Genomic DNA, 18,001 nt, shown 5'->3' on the forward strand with positions numbered 1-18,001 from the left:
AAACTGAATCAATGATAAACCTTTCAATCTCATTACATAGTGTGTACGTGAGTTAGAGGATGCCCACCACCCAGAAGCTGGGTTTGGAGCCTCTGATGGGGCAGCTGTCTAAACAAGCAAGCAAAGTGTACGTGACCTTAAGTGGCTGCGGTATGCATCTGGGCTGCCTTGCCATCGTCAAGGTGTAAATCCCTTTCCAGAGATCAAGCCAAAATTCCCTCCTCTACATGCCAGTGACTCACAGCTTGTATTTTCAAATAGCTTTTTGAGGTTTTAAAGTCATTTGATCCTTTGTAAAGTCCTTTAGAAAGGTGAACTTAGCAGCTGTGTTAGAGAGGGGAAACTGAGGCCCAGAGAGCATAGTAGGAATTCTGCATCCTGTTTCCCAGTCCGCCACTGGATAGCTAATTCCCACAGGTTCATTTCCTCAGGGCTGACAGTGGTTGCTTTGCTCAACCACAGAAGTGAAGGGTCGGGGTTAATAATATCAGCCAAACTTCAGATGTTTTTTGTGGACCATTATGAAGATATCTGGCCTGTTCGGTTGCCTCGGATTGTTAGGGTCCAGGACAACTGCAGCAGATGGAGGAGAAGAATCGTTCCGTGGCTGCCACGTGGCCGCTGTGTGTCCGGGGTTGGTTAGACCCACTGTATCTGGTAGTCACACTATTAGGGAAGCGTCATTAGCCTGGTGTTAGACATGCAGTGACCCGGTTGTAACATTTCGAGGCAGCATGTAGTAACTATAAATGGCCGACTAATACCTGGTGCCAGTAAACCGTGATTGCACGCTGGAACTAAGATGGGGAGAGCTGTCTGGGACACACAAAGAAGGCCTCTCGGGGAGAAGTGGGTGTGCTTCAGACCTCAGGTTTCAAATCGCTGTACATGCCTCTAATAGTTTCCAGACGTATGGTGCATTTACTGAGCCCAGGAGAGGCGTAATTAAGGGTGATAGCAGCCAGCCCTGCTGTTAAGTGAGAACATGAACGGTGGAGCCCGCAGCAGCGGAGCGGGGTGCTTGGCCACAGTCAGCCTTGTCACCGCGGGGGCTCATCGCTCTGTGCGCAGGCGGCGCTGCTGTTGGCCGCGGGATCCAGCCTGTGTTAGACAAAAGCTGGCAGAACTACACCATTCTCCGGCCGGGCAGAAACACCAAAATGTGCGGATTCTGCAGACCAATTTAGGTGCTTTCCTCCAGGTTTTAGACTCCGGTCGTGTATGAGAATCCTCCAACTCGCATCCAGAAACTGTATTTGGGGATGCTGCTGCTCAAAAAGAAATGTAACAAGTGCATCCATCCTGTCCCAGTTCAGTGTGTTTCTTTTCACGCGCTGCCTTTGTGTCCGTGGTGCGTTTCAACTTGTGTTCTTGACAGGTCGCTAGGATACTTGAAGTCTCCGAAGAGATGAGGAAGAACATGGGTGTGAGCTCAGGGCTGGAACTCATTACCTTGCCATATGGCCACCAGCTGCGCCTGGACATAATTGAAAGGTGAGCAGTGCCATCCTTGCATTTCCGGCCCGTCAGAGCAGAGAGGGGCACACCACTGACCCGCCCCGGCGCCTCTCCCTTCTCCCGGAAGCCTGAGCCAGGGAATTCCTGGAGAAGCACAAAGAGAAAGCGCAGAGGAAGTCGGGGGAACAAAGAATGCGTTCCTGTCCTTTCCCCAGGAGGGAGTGGAGGACAGAACAGATGATTGGCCCTTGCCAGCGGAAGTCACCCAGCCACCAGCCCCGGGCGGTGGCAGGCAGACTGACTCCGACATCTCGCCACCTCACTGAGCTGAGGCTCCTCTGTCTCTTCTGAGTTTAAGATCACTTTAGGACCAAGTGGGAGTTTGTGGGAAAGGCTGGGAAGCACAGAGTCTGAACAGTGTCTTCTTTGAGGGATGGACAGGGGATGGTGGCGCTCGGGGGCCCCCAACCTCGGAAGCATCACTCCCCTCTCTCACAAGTTCCCCAAATACCCGGGCCCTGGCTGTCCTTTAAAGCCCACCCGTGTGAACACTGGATGTTTAGAAATTAAAAAGACAGAAGGTAGCGAGGCATGTTATAAAGAGAAGCACTTAAACCTTAAACACAAGTGTAAAACAGTTGCTTAAAGAGCATGGAAAGTCATTTGATTAAATTAAGCAAGGATTAGGAAACTTTAAAGAGAGAGGAAGTGCCAGACCAGATTCCTGTATCACCACAGAAGTTGGACTTGTTGACACACAAGCAAAGACCACTGATTTCGGCAAGACTGTCTTGTTATCTTAAGCATCCTGTTTGTCCAGCCAGTTTCCTAGTTGTCATGACACACACATGGGTTGTGATGGACAACTGAGACCCCAGCTTTCCATGAGAAGAGGGCGGCCAGTGATGCTTCAGAGGCTGCAAGGCCCGAGGGCCACCATCCCCATGACATCTTTCTGTGGCAGCTGAAATGTTTTTATCTCATTACAGTAGCCACTAACCACATGGGGCTATTGAGAGCCTGAAATGTAGTGACTGGGAGACACAGTATCGTATTTTACTATTTACTTTTTAAAGTGTAAATAGCCCTGTGTGGCTGGTGGACATCGCATTCCTAGGATGTCAGCTCCTGAAAAGTGAACCTTGCATTTCAGGTAGCCTCAGGAATCCATACAGCTGCTCTCAAGGTTACCTGGCTAGAGAGCTGATAAAAGGACCCCCCTGCCACTGTTGCTTTGGCTTCACAGCCATGGATAGGAGACATCCAGAATGCTGAACGAAAGGCTTCTGGGAGGCAGCAGGTTAGGAAATGGTCCTTGGCTTTGTTCAGGCATCCTTGTTGTTTAATGCCTTTGGAGAATGGCAGGCCTGACTTCTGAATTTTCCTACTTCTCCTTACAGGCTTTCTTAGATTCTAGCCTCTCTCTCCAGGCATCTTCTCCCCTCCCTAGTGTCCCAGGGGCCTGCTTCTCAGTTCCACTAGCTTGTCCTCTGTTGTTGCTGGGCCAGTGGTCACCGTTTCAACGGAGACAGCTGTTTGCCATGTGATGCATCTCAGCTGAAATATCCCAGGGTTCCAGACCTTACTTTATCGGTGTTGTTAGGTATGCTGGACGTGCGCTCTGGGCCCAGGCTGAGGTCAGCAGGCTGGGGGCTTCTCCAGGTTCTTTTCTGAATTCCACTCCTGTCTCCATCTGTTTCCCCTTTCTCCTGATCGCTCCTTGCCTGGAACCTCTCTGCCTGGCTTACTTCCTGCCCAGGGCTGACCTGGGGGATCTGCCTGCTAGAGTCTGGGGAGCGGTTTTCTTCCTTACAGTGTGTTTACTAAATAAAGGCCAAGGTTATAGCCATTTCAGAAGGTTAAATGACATCATCATCTTGTGTTTTAGAATCAAATACAAACCACCCTTGATTTTTAATTTACCACCTCACCCATTCCAGGCCTACTGAGTGGAGATGTCCTTGGTATAACATTTAGTGCCTCTTCTTGCCTCAGATCTGCCATGCTGAATTGTTCTTCCTACAGCGGTATATGCAGGAGGTTTTAGGCACATGTTGGTTGAATGAATGGATAGAATTAATTAATATGATGCCCGGTTTTAAAGATGTAGAGAACCTATCTTTTATTAAGGGCCATTTAAAACATAGGAAAAAACAGTGAATGAAAGAATCAATTGAAGGCAACATGGAAAATTAGTTACTGTTAGTTGAAAGAAACATCTGAAATCCTCAGCTCAACCTTAACACTTTACAAATGAGAAAACTCTTGACGGGGCTGCCTGGGTGGCTCGGTCAGTTGAGCGTCCGACATCGACTCAGGTCATGATCTCATGGTACGTGAATGTAAGCCCCATAGCGGGCTCCATGCTGACAGCTCAGAGCCTGGAGCCTGCTTTGGATTCTGTGTGTGTGTGTGTGTGTGTGTGTGTGTGTGTGTGTGTCTCTCTCTGCCCCTCCCACTTGCGCTATGTCTCTCTCTCTCTCTCTCTCTCTCTCAGAAATAAGTAAAAACCATTTAAAAAAAAACTTGAATAAATTCAATAAAAATATAAAAATTAAAAATATATAAAAATAAAAAAATAAAAATTTTGTTAGGATCCATTAAGACATCAGGAAGAAGAAAGAAAGAAAAAGGTAGAGGGGTAGAGACAGACAAAATGGACCAAGATACAGAGAAAGATGGGCACACAGAGACAATTGTGTTACCAACTACTGTTTAAATGTTTGAGAGAGCAGGGAAGGGGCAGAGAGAGGGAGAGAGAGAGAATCCCAAGCAGGCCCTGCACTAACAGCACAGAGCCTGATATGGGGCTTGAACCCATGAACCGTGAGATCATGACCTGAGCCAAGATCGAGTTGGATGCTTAACCAACTGAGCCACCCAGGTGCCCCATGGCACTTTAATGATTTTTACACCCCCACGCCATCTGTTTCTCACAACAAGACTTGCTCACATTTTTACAGTGAAGAGATTGAGGAGTGGACAGTCAGGGAGCAGCCTATGGTCACACTGCAAGCAAGCGCCATACACACACACACACACACACACACACACACACACACAAACACACTCAGAGATAGGAGAGCTCATTGCATATTTCATAACAATTAGAGAAAGTAGTAATGCTAGCCACTTGATGAATCATGCCACCCTTGGCCTAGAGCAGTGAGAGAGAGACCAACACATGTGGCCAGAGAGAAGCGTGGCTGTGGAGTGACATCCTTAGCTGTGAACTTTCAGAACAAGGTGGCCCCAGACTTTCAAAGGCATGTTGTATTTTAGTAACCAAAACTATGGATGGGGCTTCACCTCCAGCACTTGTACCACAGCCTGGAAGAAAGTTATTGGAGGCCTTTCTGGCCCAAAGCAGTCAGCTGATGTAGGGAGAGAAGGAAAGGACTGCGGTCTGTGCTGCTGCCATCGGCAGAGACTTCTCTGTGACCCCATTCATATTAGTCCCGTTGTCATCACTGTGCTTCCTGTTCTGGGTCTGTGAGCTTGACCCTGGTAGTACAGGATGAGAAAAGGGAGGATTGTTGGCAGATACAAGATTTCTGTTTTATTAGGGTCTGACTTTACAGGGAAATTCCTGCTGGTCGGCTATTCAGTCTTTGTCCACATCGCCATTCACTTTCTGGCCTCTTGACCAGACACACAGACTCTCCATTCTTACTTCCTCATCCCTTTTTATGTTCCAAGACCCATATCATCTTCTTGGGTCAAGCATATTCTCTCGTTTCCTGTTCCTTCCATTCCCCAGTTCAGGGGTACAGTGGAGGTGGCCAGAGCTCCCCTGAGAATGGGAGTCCCCAGTGTGTTGAGGGACCGGGTGTATCCCTGGACCTCTCATGGCAGAAGGTACCGGGAGCCACGTGTACTTTTTAGCAGCTTCACCCCAGCAGGGTCCTCTTCATGCCCCCAGATCCAGAGCTGCACATGGCCCTGTCCTGCCCTGACTCTTGATAGTGCACTCTCTGAGGCCTAGCCCAGGCCCTGCCGCAGGCAGCCTGTGGGAGTGGTCTCGCTGTTGAAATCAGCAACCAAATTATCTGAGCTGCCAGCACAGAGCGAAGGCAGCAAAAGGCAACAAAGCTAGTCCCTTTTCTTGCTGGGTTGCATTCCTTTCCTCCTTGTCCTGTCGCCCCTGGGCCTGACCACTGATGTCCTCCCTCCCAGACACAACACAATGGCCATCGGCATCGCAGTGGACATTCTGGGCTGCACGGGCTCTTTGGAGGACCGAGCAGCCACCCTCAATAGGATCATCCAGGTGGCGGTGGAACTGAAAGACTCCATGGGGGACCTCTATTCTTTCTCGGCCATCATGAAAGCCCTGGAAATGCCACAGGTGAGGTTCCACTTGCTTCGTGTGCCCTGCAGGCCTGTGTGCACTCATTGTTCTGCAAAGTGGTCTGCAAGCCCATGCTTAGCAAATCACAGACTATTTTCGTCCATCTCAGAAGGTAAACTGAATCATACTGAAAGCATCTTGGACTAGGGGACAACCCAAAGCAGTGTCCTAAGTGTTTCGGTTCTGTTTTTAAAAACAGTGGATGATTGTTGACTGCCCACACTTTCTCTCTGGCATGCAGTAAGAAGAGTCATCCTCAGGAGCCATCGGTGTTCCTTAAGAACCAATGAGGATGATCTGTCTGGCTAATGTGTGTTGTATAATAGAGACTGCTCTCATCTGGGTCATCAGGCATTTGGGGAGCTTCTATCTGAGAATCCCCATAGTGGCTTGTCTCAAAGTATGTTCCTTAGGTCAGCTAAAAGAGACTTCCGTTAAAAAATTCAGATTTCTAGCTCATCTGCCAGATAACCTCCTAATTAGAGTTTCTGAAAGTGTGCATTTGCAGTTTATATGCTTTGATGGGCTGTTTTTAGGATGTGTTGAACCTGAAAGTCTGTATTTAAAATCGAACAGACCTGACAGAGGAAAGTTGTTCTGTTATCTTGATTGCCCAGATTCCCGCTTTCCCGTTTCTGTCCTGCCGAGCAAGCCCTAGGCGTTTAAAATCTCGCCCTCAGGCTCCTCTAGTCCTATATAAACCCAGTCTGTGACCAGTAACACCAAAACCACGGGGTGGGTCATTTAGCTTGGCTGTTTCATAACCACAGCTGAAAATCCACCACTGCCACTAGGGGAGACAGCTACAGTCACATGTCCTGCAAGTCAGAGCACATTTGAGCAAGGTCTAGCCATGAATTAAAGCAAGGTCACCCTAAAAACAAGCTGAACAACTTAATGCCGTCACAAGGAAATTTGGGGGGGAGTCAGTTCCTATTACAATATTCTAACAGTTTGAAAACTCTTTAGACATACTGGAATTTCATAGGCTCCATATTTAGAATAAGCAAATCTAGATGTATTTTCATGATATACTGACTCCTATAATAGGGGTTATAATTTTTCACTCACGTTGTTTCTAATTTGTATCATATTTATTTCTTCTTAGCCAAAACTGCCTGTAATTTTGGAAGGCTGAGGCAACAGACAGAGTAAGCTGAGTGTCTGTCACCCTCCAGCTCAGAGCTTTCTCTGAGAGCAGCGAAGAGGATGTTTGAGGGATCATGTGCTTGCCCTCCATGACATCACACTCAGCAATTAGGGACTTCTCCCCGAGCACCTAATATGCCTTTGCAGGTGGCTCCCTAGCCTCCAGCAGCATCAGACTCTTCCTGCTGGCATTGGTCCTCCAGGATATTCCGGACCCTGCAATGAGCTAGGGCACTGCTGGGGGAGGGAAGTGGCAGACCCAGGGAAAGCCAAGAGGAGAATCACATCCCTCCTGTGTATCATCATCCAAACCTGTCCCTATACTACAGGCTCAATGTGCCTTCTCTTTGTAGCTTCTAGTATCAAGAAAGAGCATCCAGCAGATGGGCCCAGACAAGAGACCAGGGCTGCTTTCAGAAAGGCAGATACTTCACAGGAGGGGAGAGAAGGCACATTGAGAAGGGGGTGGCCAGAGGAAGACAAGTAGTGTCTTTTCTGTCCCAGCAGACCTGTGGGTGCTGGTAGCTTCGCACCGTCCTCTGGGAAAATGCAGCTCTTAGAGGCCAAGGGAATGAATCTCCTACCAGCTATAAAACCTGGAGCAAGTTAACTATTCTCTTCTGGTTTCTGATCTGTAAAACGAGGCCAAAATACTGCCTCGCGGGGCATTGTGAGGATTAATTGAAATTCCTCAAATACCCAACACAGAGCTGGCCCTTGTCCCCCAAGTATTAGTGCCGTTCCTCTTTCTTATTTCACGTAAAAAACCTCAGATGCTTAGGCTTGCTGGTTTTATGGTATGAGTGGGGGTGGTTTGTCTCAGAGCAGTCAGAGTCAGTGGCAGGTGTTGGCCTTGACTGTTCTAAAACAAACGATAAAGGAGTAGTGGCATCATATGGTTGGGCAGTGTTCTCTGTGTCTCAAACATTATGAGTAAATTAAAATGCTGTATGTTCTGTTCGTCCATGCTTTCATCAATATAACCTCTGGACAGTTGGCAATTCCCATCAACATTTACCATGCATGTATTCTTTGACCCAGTAATTACACTTCTGGAAATTTATCCCCCAGATATTTTCACACATAGACACATTTGCAAAATCTTCACAAGGTACTTTCATAATGGAAAAAAATTTCTAAAACTCTCTGGGAGACTAAACTTTATCCATAAAGTGGAACTTCATGAAGAAGTTTAACAAAATAAGGCTGTCTGTGCTTGTTTTGTACTACTTCTATGGAAAAAAATGTGTAATGTATGCGATGCATTTTATATAAAAAAGTTGTGTATATGTGTGTGTGTAAAGACTCGTGCACACACAGAAGAAACTGAGCTGCCTCTGGATGGGCCATCAGAGCAATACAGAACAGGGTGGGATGGGGGTTAGCCTTTCTCTATACGATGCTCTCAACTGCTTTGACTTTATTTTAAAGAGAGCCTTTTCCAAAATGATCACACCTTTCTTTCTTCCAGATCACAAGATTAGAAAAAACATGGACTGCCCTCCGGCACCAATACACCCAGACCGCCATCCTCTATGAGAAACAGCTGAAGCCTTTCAGCAAAATCCTGCATGAAGGCAGAGGTGAGTGCAGAGTCAGCACAAGCAGGCGTGTGTCTGTGAGACCATTAGGTCACGTCTGCTCTGATTTGATCAAAGCCTTGAGCCGGACATATCATGATACCCGAGTTATCTGTAGGATTGTTGATGGATCATCAAGGCTTTTTATCAGATGACAGCATCACTTCTAGAAGAACTGCAGTTGCCAAAACAGGACATGGGCTACCAGTCATCTCATTCTGTGCTTACCTTTCTTAATTGAGGTGTAATGTATGTAGCATTATATTAGTTGTAGGTGTATGATGTAGTGAGTATTTGTGTATATTGCAAAACGATCACAATCCAATCAATACCTACATCATACACAGTTATGAAATTTTTCTTTCCTGTGAGGAGAACTCTCAAGATCCACTCTCTTGGCTCCTTTCAAATGTGCAGTGCAGTGTTAACTGTAGTCACTGTGCTGTACGTTACCTCCCTATTACTTTTTTATTCTGCACCTGGGAATTTGTATCTTTTGACCCTGTCCACCCATTTTGCCCACCCATAACCCCCAGGCTCAAGCAACCATCAATCTGTTCTCTATATCCATAAGCTCAGGAACTTTTTGGGGTTTTGGGTTTCGTTTTTTTAGATTCCACATATAAGTGAGATCATAGTATTGACACATATATTACATATGTAAGATATACATATATAGCTACAGTATTGATCTTTTTCTGTGACATATTTCACTTAGCAAAATGCCCTCAAGGTCCATTCATTCATGTTGTCCCAAATGGCAGGATTTCATTTATTTTTTTTTTTTTTAAGTTTAAGACAGAAAGAGAAAGAAAGAGAGTGCATGAGCAGGGGAAGGGCAAAGAGACAGGGAGAGAGAGAATCCCAAGCAGGACTCTCACTGTCAGCACAGATTCTGACACAGGGCTCAAACCCACAAACCGTGAAATCATGACCTGAGACAAAACCAAGAGTTGGACGCTCAACTGACTGAGCCACCCAGGCATCCCTCATTTCTTATTTCTATGGTTGAATAATACTCCAGTGTGTGTGTGTGTGTGTGTGTGTGTGTGTGTGTGTATTTATAAATATGTATGTAAGTATACCCACGTTATCCATTCATCGCATCAGTGGACACTTTGGTTGTTTCCATATCTTGGCTATTGTAAATAATGTAGTGAACATGGGGTGCAGATATTTTTTTCAATATGTTTTTGTTTTCTTCAGATAAATACCCAGAAGTGGAACTGCTGGATAATATGGTAGTTCCATTTTTAATTTTTTGAGGACTCTCCATACTGTTTTCTATAGTGGCTGTATTAATTTACATGCCTGCCAACAGTGCACAAGGGTTCTCTTTTCTCCACATCCTTTCCAATATTTGTTATTTGTCTTTTTGATATACCCATTCTAACAAGTGTGAGGTGACATCTCATTGTGGTTTTGATTTGCATTTCCCTGATGATCACCTTTCCATATACCTGTTGACTATCTGTATCTCCTCTGGAAAAATGTCTATTTAGATCCTCTGCCTTTTTCATTGGTGTTTTTTTTTCTTTCTGTTTTGCTGTTGACTTGTATAAATTCTTTATATATTTTGAATATTAACCCCTTATCAAATATGATTTCCAAATATCTTCTCCCATTCAGTAGTTTGCCTTTTCATTTTGTTGATGATTTTCTTTGTTGTGGAGAAACTTTTTAGTTTGATATAGTCCCACTTGTTTATTTTTGCTTTTGCTATCAGAAAAAAAATCATTGCCAAACTAATGTCAGGAAGCTTCTGCCTATGTTATCTTCCAGGAGTTCTATGGTTTCAGGTCTTACATTCAAGTCTTTAATCCATTTTGAGTTGATATTTGCGTATGGTGTAAGACAGTGTCTGATTTTCATTGTTACATGGGGCTCTTCAGTTTTCTCACTACCATTTATTGAAGAAACTGTCCTTTCCCATTGAACATTCTTGACTCCTTTGTCATAAATTAAGTGGCCATAAATGCATGGGTTTATTTCTGGGCTCCCTATTCTGTTCCGTTGATGTAGGTGTCTGTTTTTATACTAATAAAATATTGTTTTGATTACTATAGCTTTGGAATATAGTTTGAAACCAGGAAGTATGATGCCTCCATCTTTGTTCTTTCTTAAAACTTCTTTGGCTATTTGGGGTCTTCAGTGGTTTCCCCATATTTAGGATTGTTTGCTGTATTTCTGTGAAAAATGCCAGTGGAATTTTGTAAGGATTGCACTGAATCTTAGATTGCTTTAGATAGTATGGACACCATGAACACAGAGTATCTTTCCATTTTTTTGTGTTTTCTTCAGTTCTTCCATCAGTGTCATATAGTTTTCAGTATACAGGTCTTTCAGCTCCTTAGTTAAATTTATTCCCACATATTCTTTTTCATTTAACTGTACGTGGGATTGTTTTCTTCATTTCTCTTCCTGATAGTTCATTGCTGGTGTATGGACATGCAACAGACTTTTGTATATTAATTTTGTATCGTGCAACTTTACTGAATTCCTGTATTAGTTCTAACAGTTTTTGATGGAGTTTTTAATGGTTTCCATGTATAATATGTCATCTGCAAATAGTGACAGTTTTACTTCTTCCTTTCCAGTTGGAATGCCTTTTATTTTTTTTTCTTGCCCAGTTGCTCAGTCTAGGACATCTAATACTATGTTGAATAAAAGTGCTGAGAGTAGGTATCCTTGTCTTGCTTCTGATCTTAGGAAAAAAAGGTTTCAGCTTTTCACCATTGAGTATGATTTAGCTGTAGGTTTGTCATATATGATCTTTATTATGTAGAGGTATGTTTCTTCTATACCTACTTTGTTGGGAGTGTTTTTAATCATAAATGGATGTTGAATTTTGTCAAATGCTTTTTCTGCATCTATTGAGTTGATCATCTGATTTTTATCCTTCATTTTATTAATGTGGTGTGTCATATTGATCGGTGTGTATATGTTGACCCATGCTTGCATCCCTGGAATAAATCCTACTTGATCATAGTATATGATCTTTTTTAATGTATTGTTGAATTCAGCTTGTCAGTATTTTGTTGAGGATTTTTGCATCCTTGTTCATCAGGGATATTGCTTGTAATTTCCTTTTCTTGTAGAGCCTCTGTCTGGTTTTGGTATCAAGGTAATGCTGGCCTCATAAAATGAGTTTGGAAGTATTCCCTCCTCTTCTATTTTTGAGAAGAGTTTGAGAAGGATTGGTATTCATTTATGTTTGGTAGAATTACCAGTGAAGCTTTCTGGTCCTGGATTTTTGTTTGTAGGGAGATTTTTGATTATTAATTCAATCCCTTACTGGTAATAAGTTTGTTTAGATTTTCTATTTCTTCATGATTCAACCTTAGTAGGTTGTATATTGTTAGGGACATATTAATTTCTTCTAGGTTGTCCAATTTGTTGGTGTATAATTGTTCATTGTAGTCTCTTATGATCCTTTGTTTATCTGTAGTTTCAGTTGAAACTTCTCTTTCATTTCTGATTTTATTTGTGTCATCTCCTTGGTGAGTCTTTAGCTAAAGGTTTGTCAGTTTTCTCTTCAAAGAACCAGCTCTTAGGTTCATTGATACTTTCTATTGTCATTGTAGTCTCTATTTCATTCTGTTCTAATCTTTGTTTCCTTCCTTCTATTAACTTTCAGCTTTGTTCTTTTTCTAGTTTCTTGAGGTGTAAAATATGTTTGAGATTTTTTTTTGTTTGTTTCTTGAGATAGGGATTGATGAGTATGAATTCTCTTAGAACTGTTTTTGCTGCATCCCATAGATTTTGGTATGTTGTTTCTCGATTTTCATGGTATTCTTTTAGTTCCCTTTTGACCCACTGGATGTTTAATAGCATGTTGTTCAACGTCCACATATTTGTAATTTTATACCTTTCTTCATGTAATTAATTTCTGGTTTCATACCACTGTGGTCAGAAAAGATGCTTGATAGGATTACAGTCTTAAGACTTGTATTGTGACTTGCCATATGATCTACCCTGGAGAATGTTCCATGTGCACTTAAGAATACGTATTCTGTTGCTTTTGGATGGAATACTCTGTATATATCTGTTAAGTCCATCAGATCTAATGTGTTGTTAAGGTAGTTATTTTCTTACTGATTTTCTATCTGGATATCTGTCCAGTAAGTGGGGTATTAAAGTCTTCTATTGTGGTGTTGTCTGTTTCTTCCTTTAGGTCTGTTAATATTTGCTTTATACATTTAGGTGCTTCTATGTTGGGTACATAAATATTTTCAAATGTTATATCCTCTTATCAGATTGATCTCTTTACCATTATGTAATGCTCTTTTTTGTTTGTTATTACAGTCTTCATTTTAATGCCTATTTGGTATAAGTATAGCTCTTCAAGCTTTGTTTTGGTTTCCACTTGCATGATTATCTTTTTCCATCTCTTCAACTTTCAGTCTGTATGTGTACCTATATCTGAAGTGAGTCTTTTGTAGGAAGCATAAGGATGGGTCTTTTTTTTTTTTTTTTTTTTTATCTATTCAGTCACTGTATGTCTTGAAAATTTAGTCCATTTACATTTAATTATTGATTGGTATACTTTTTGCCATTTTTCATTGTTTTCATTCATTACTTGCTTTCATTATTTTCTGTTTTATCATTCCTCTCTGCCCCTTTCTTGTTCACCTCATTAGTGACTTGATGATTTTCTTTAGTGATATGCATGGATTCCTTTCTCCTTATCTTTTGTGTGTCTACTGTAGGTTTATGCTTCCTGGTTACCTTGAGGCTTACGTTTAACAATTTATAAGAGTCTACTGTTGAAGTTGATACCAACTTAAGTTTGAATGCATTCTAAATCTCTACATTTTTACCTCCCACACGTTTTGTTTTTGATGTCACATTATACATCTTTTTACCACTTCTGTCTTTTAACCTTCATACTAGCTTTATTAGTGATTAATCCATCTTTACTATTTACTTTTATCAGTGAGATTTGTACTTCTATATGTTTTGTTAATAATTAACACCCTTTCTTTTCAGCTTACAGAAGTCCCTTTAACATTTCTTGTACAGCCAGTTTAGTAGTGATGAACCCCTTTATCTTTTGTCTAGAAATCTCTTTCTTTCCCTTTCAATTCTGAATGATAGCTTTGCCAGATAGATTATACTTGGGTTGGAAGTTTTTTTTTCTTTTAGCACTTTGAATATATTGTGTGAGTCCCTTCTGGCTGCTAAAGTTTCTGCTGAAAAGTCTGCTGATAGACTCTTATGGTAGTTCCCTTGTACATTACACGTTTTTCTCTTACTGCTTTTTAGATTTTTTCCTTTTCATTAACTTTTGACAATTTAATTGGGTGGGTCTTATTTGTAACTCTCTGGGCTTTCCTAGATCTGGATGTCTATTTCCTTCTCCAAGTTAGGGAAGTTTTCAGCCATTATTTCATCAAGTAAGTTTTCTGCCCCTTTCTCTTTTTTTCTAGGACTCCTATAATGCAAATGTTAGTTTAAGGGAGTTATGGAATGTCATCAAGAAGACTATATTCACGTTTTTCTTTTTTTTTTTTTTCTGTTTGCTGCTCTGATTGTATGAGTTCCATTGTCTTGTCTTTGAGTTCACTACTCCTTCCTTCTGCTCCATCTATTCTGTTGAAACCCTCTCATGTAATTTTCAGTTTTCTTCAGCTCTGTGACTTCTGTTTGGTACTTATATTTTCTATCTCTTGACGTCCTCACTGTGTTTATTCTTGACCCAAATCCAGTGAGCATCTTTATGACCACTATTTTGAACTCTTTATCAGGTAAATTACTTATCACCATTTCATTAAGGTTTCTTCTGTGTTTTGTTCTTTCATTTGGAACATATTCCTGTTTCTTCAAACAGCCACCTCTCTCAGGCTTGAAGAAGTGGCCTCATGTAGGAGATAAACCTTATCATTCAACCCAGACCTAGTTCTTGGTTGTCTAACCTTTGTGTTTGTCCAAGCAGTCTTTTTTCTATATTTCATGGCTCCCAGTAGTTGCGGATATGTCAAGACCTGTCAGTGTCCCAAAGTGGAGGGTCTCAGCACCTAGATTCGGTCAGTTGGAAGCCAGACCCTCAGGCATCAGTTTTTTAAATTATGCAAATATATATAATCCTGTGGGAATGCAAGCATAAGCCCCACTGTCCACCAGAGCCAGGTAATCTGGAGGTGTCTCCTGGGTGACAGTTGCAAAAAAAAGGGCTTCAGAGAAATGTATTAGCTAGCTCCCTTCTGAGAGGTATCAGGAAGCTATAGCAAGGCAGAAGGCAAGTGCAAAGATAGTGTCCACAACCCTACACTATCTGGGAGCATCTCTGTAGGCCCCAATTGTGTGCCAAACATGAAGCCCACCCCTCGGGCCAAAGCTCCAGGACAAGCAAATAGGCTTCTTTCCCAGAAAGACTGGGGATGTGTCTCAGTCGGCTGTCTGTGCTGTGGCTTAGGGGTGCCTGTCTCTCCGGTTGTTACAGTTGTGAGACACAGAATCACAAGTCCCTCTGGCCTTCAGAGCCAAGTGGTCAGGGATGTATCATGAGGAACAGCCACAAAAATGGAGACACCAGATGTATGTAAAATCTCCCCTCTGGAGATACTGGCACTCTGGAATTTGGCAGAGGGAGAGCATATAGATGGTGCCCACAGGAAGCAAGAAAAAATGATGGCACCTGCCGGCTAGAACAAGGCAGAGGAAGAACATGAAGATGGTGCCTGCCAGCCAGTGGATCCCTGGCTGTGTGCTAAATTAATGCCTGCTCCTCCGACCAACTCTTCAAGATTAGCAAATGAGCCCCTCTTAATTGGCTAACTCCATGGTGAGCCGTGGGGCAGGTGAGTCTGAGCACACAAGCCCTTTAAGAGCTCTTTCTCAGATTGTCTCAGACTTGTGGGTCTTGCGGATGTAGCAGGGTTGATTTTCAAAGCTAGATGTTTTGGGGGCTTGTCTCTTTGGTGCAGGTCTTAAACGCAGGGAGGCTGCAAGTTTTGAGTTCTCTCCCAATTGTGGGTTGCTGTGCCAGGGTTGGGGTTTATGACAAGACTGGGTCCTGACCTCTCCTACCTGCTTCAATGTGGACCACGTTTTGTTCACCTGATATGTAGGAGTTGCTCAGTTTTTAGTTTTTTTCCAGAGGAATTTCCATATTTACCTGCAGAGTTGGGTGTGTCCACTGGGGGGAGGTAAGCACAGGCTCCTCCTACGTCACCATCTTGAATTGGAACTGTCTTTGCTTAACTTGGAAAAAAGAATACAACATAGAAAACTTTATCCTGTTTTTCAGAGTCTACGTGTGTTCCCCCCAACAAAATATCAGTCCCACTATTGATGCCTCTTGTGACCTTAATGGAGCGCCAGGAGGTCACTTTTGAAGGAACTGACATGTGGGAAAAAAATGACGAAAGCTGTGAGATTATGCTGAACCACTTGGCAACAGCCCGTCTCATGGCAGAGGCTGCAGACAGCTACCGGATGAACGCCGAGAGGATCTTGGAAGGTAAGAGCTATGTTCTATAGGCCACTCTCTACTCTGCAGAGTGATTAGAATGAAGGAACTTTGAAAAAGCATGGATGGTCTCAGGAAAAGACCAAATAGGAAAGATTAAGGCATGAAATTCCATTTCTTACGATGAATCCTTACTTTCTCTTAATCTCTAAGTGACTTGAGTCCTGTTTATCCTTTTTTATGTGTTCGGTTGTGTCAGTGGCATAGAATAAGCTGAGAGAAAGGGTCAACAAGGAATTGGTCAGCCTACCTACCATTAGAACTCCTGATCAGAGCTATTTGAAGATGTGATGGGCCAATATGGGGAGTTAGACTTCTGTGTGACTTCATTTATCTTCATTCCTGTTTCTTCCCAGTCACACTGGGAGGTGAGCTCCCCTGCTTTTAGCATCAGAGGGTCCAACACAGGTAAAGGCACTGCAGAGACAGCGTGGAGAGAAATATAAACCACCAGTACTTACGTCTGGATTCATGTAAAGTGTGCCTTAAGTAATGACCACTTAGACTGAAGGAGGTGGATGGAGGTGGGAAGGCCTTCCCTGTAGGACTGCAGCTGAGAAAGAGTCTGTTAAGGGTTTTAAACATGGGAGAGTGTCATGACATGGTCAGATTTATTTTAAATTTTGCATCTGTGTGTGGGAGGCTGGAGGGCTGAAGGCTTGTAGGCAAAAAGACCATTTAGGAAGCAGGTACGAGAAAGAAGGCTTTACTCAAGGTGGTTATCAGGAATGACTATTTTCTCTTCTTCACTGTATTTCTGAAATTCCTCAAGGGCCCAAAGTTATATCCACAAAGTTAAGAAAAAATTATATAGGGCAGGAGAGGCCTATTTATTTCACCATAAAGCAAAGTTGTTGCTTCAGAACCAGAATTTGGGTCTAAACAATTTATACTGTATCTGCTGTAGGTTTAAGAACTACATACCTGTTTCAAGTTTTTCCTCAGAAAGTTCTCCACAGTTGGCAGTGTAGGATTAAAAAAATAAAAGCACATAATTCAATTCACCAGATATTAGAGTGCCTATTTATACAAGGGTAATAACTATACTACCCTAGATGTTGCCTAAGCCAATATATTAGAATGGGTTTTGAGAAAAGCACTTTAAGCTGCTCTATAGCAAATCACTTTAAAGGTATCTAATGGTATTTCTCAGTTAATCCTGCTACAGGTTTATATAGCAAGTTCCCATTGCTGGAAGTAACTATGAACCCAGTAGGAGCAGAGATCTGCTCAACTAACAAATACCCAGCCCAAGGCAGGGACTCAAAGCATGTTAACTGAATGAATGGAAGTCATCATCTGGCCTCCAGGATGTTATCTGTCAAAGATATTCTGGCTTCACATGGAAGGATGGACAAAGAAGGCTTCTATTCTTAACCACAAAGATCCTATAAATCTAGATGGTAGAGATATATTTAAGGACAGAGCGGATTAAGCCATAAGTAATCAAAGATGAGAACCACAGCCTGTCTGACTCTTTGGCTGTTGGTCTCTACTTCACTAATAGAGTTGACTGAATATTCTTGGCTTTAAGTAGAGCAGATCTTCTCTTATGAAACAGAGGGAGAGAGTCAAGAAACAGATCCACACATATGGCTGTCAATATATTTTTGAGAAAGGTGCCAATGAAATTCATTGGATTTAGTCTTTCAACAAATGGTGCTGGAACTATTGGATATGATATGCAAAAGAAAAAATGAATCATCTTTACTGCATACCATATACATTAATTAATCCAAAATGGATCATAGACCCAAATGTAAGAGCTAAAGTATAAAGCTCCTATAAGATGACATAGGGAAAATTCACTGTGGCCTTGGATTAGCAAAGCTATTTTAGGACCCAAAAAGCCTGAACCACACCAAAAAATGCTGATGAATCAAAATTCTAAATTTTGCTCTTCAGAAGATACCATTAAGAGAGTAAAAAGGCAAGCCACAGACTGTAAGAAGATATTTGTTAAACATTTATCCAATTAAGGATTTATATCTA

General features: G+C 42.4%; 1 protein-coding gene across 6 annotated transcripts in view; it reads left to right on the plus strand.

Moving 5' to 3' along the window:
• The window catches only part of BCAR3 (BCAR3 adaptor protein, NSP family member), a 114,258-nt gene that overhangs the window by 94,585 nt on the left and 1,672 nt on the right, over positions 1-18,001 (plus strand). For 5 of the 6 annotated variants that reach the window (XM_019457539.2, XM_019457543.2, XM_019457541.2 and 2 more), the window contains 4 exons: positions 1,379-1,494; positions 5,635-5,806; positions 8,430-8,541; positions 15,788-16,000. In XM_019457539.2, the coding sequence (XP_019313084.1) occupies positions 1,379-1,494; positions 5,635-5,806; positions 8,430-8,541; positions 15,788-16,000 (613 nt within the window). Of the gene's footprint in view, positions 1-1,378; positions 1,499-5,634; positions 5,807-8,429; positions 8,542-15,787; positions 16,001-18,001 lie in introns of those variants that run through there. The other variant, XM_053892326.1, reaches the window with a different exon arrangement.

The sequence above is a fragment of the Panthera pardus genome, unplaced genomic scaffold, assembly GCF_024362965.1.
Source record: "Panthera pardus isolate Hobbes unplaced genomic scaffold, ASM2436296v1 HiC_scaffold_11, whole genome shotgun sequence".
Taxonomy (NCBI): domain Eukaryota; kingdom Metazoa; phylum Chordata; class Mammalia; order Carnivora; family Felidae; genus Panthera; species Panthera pardus.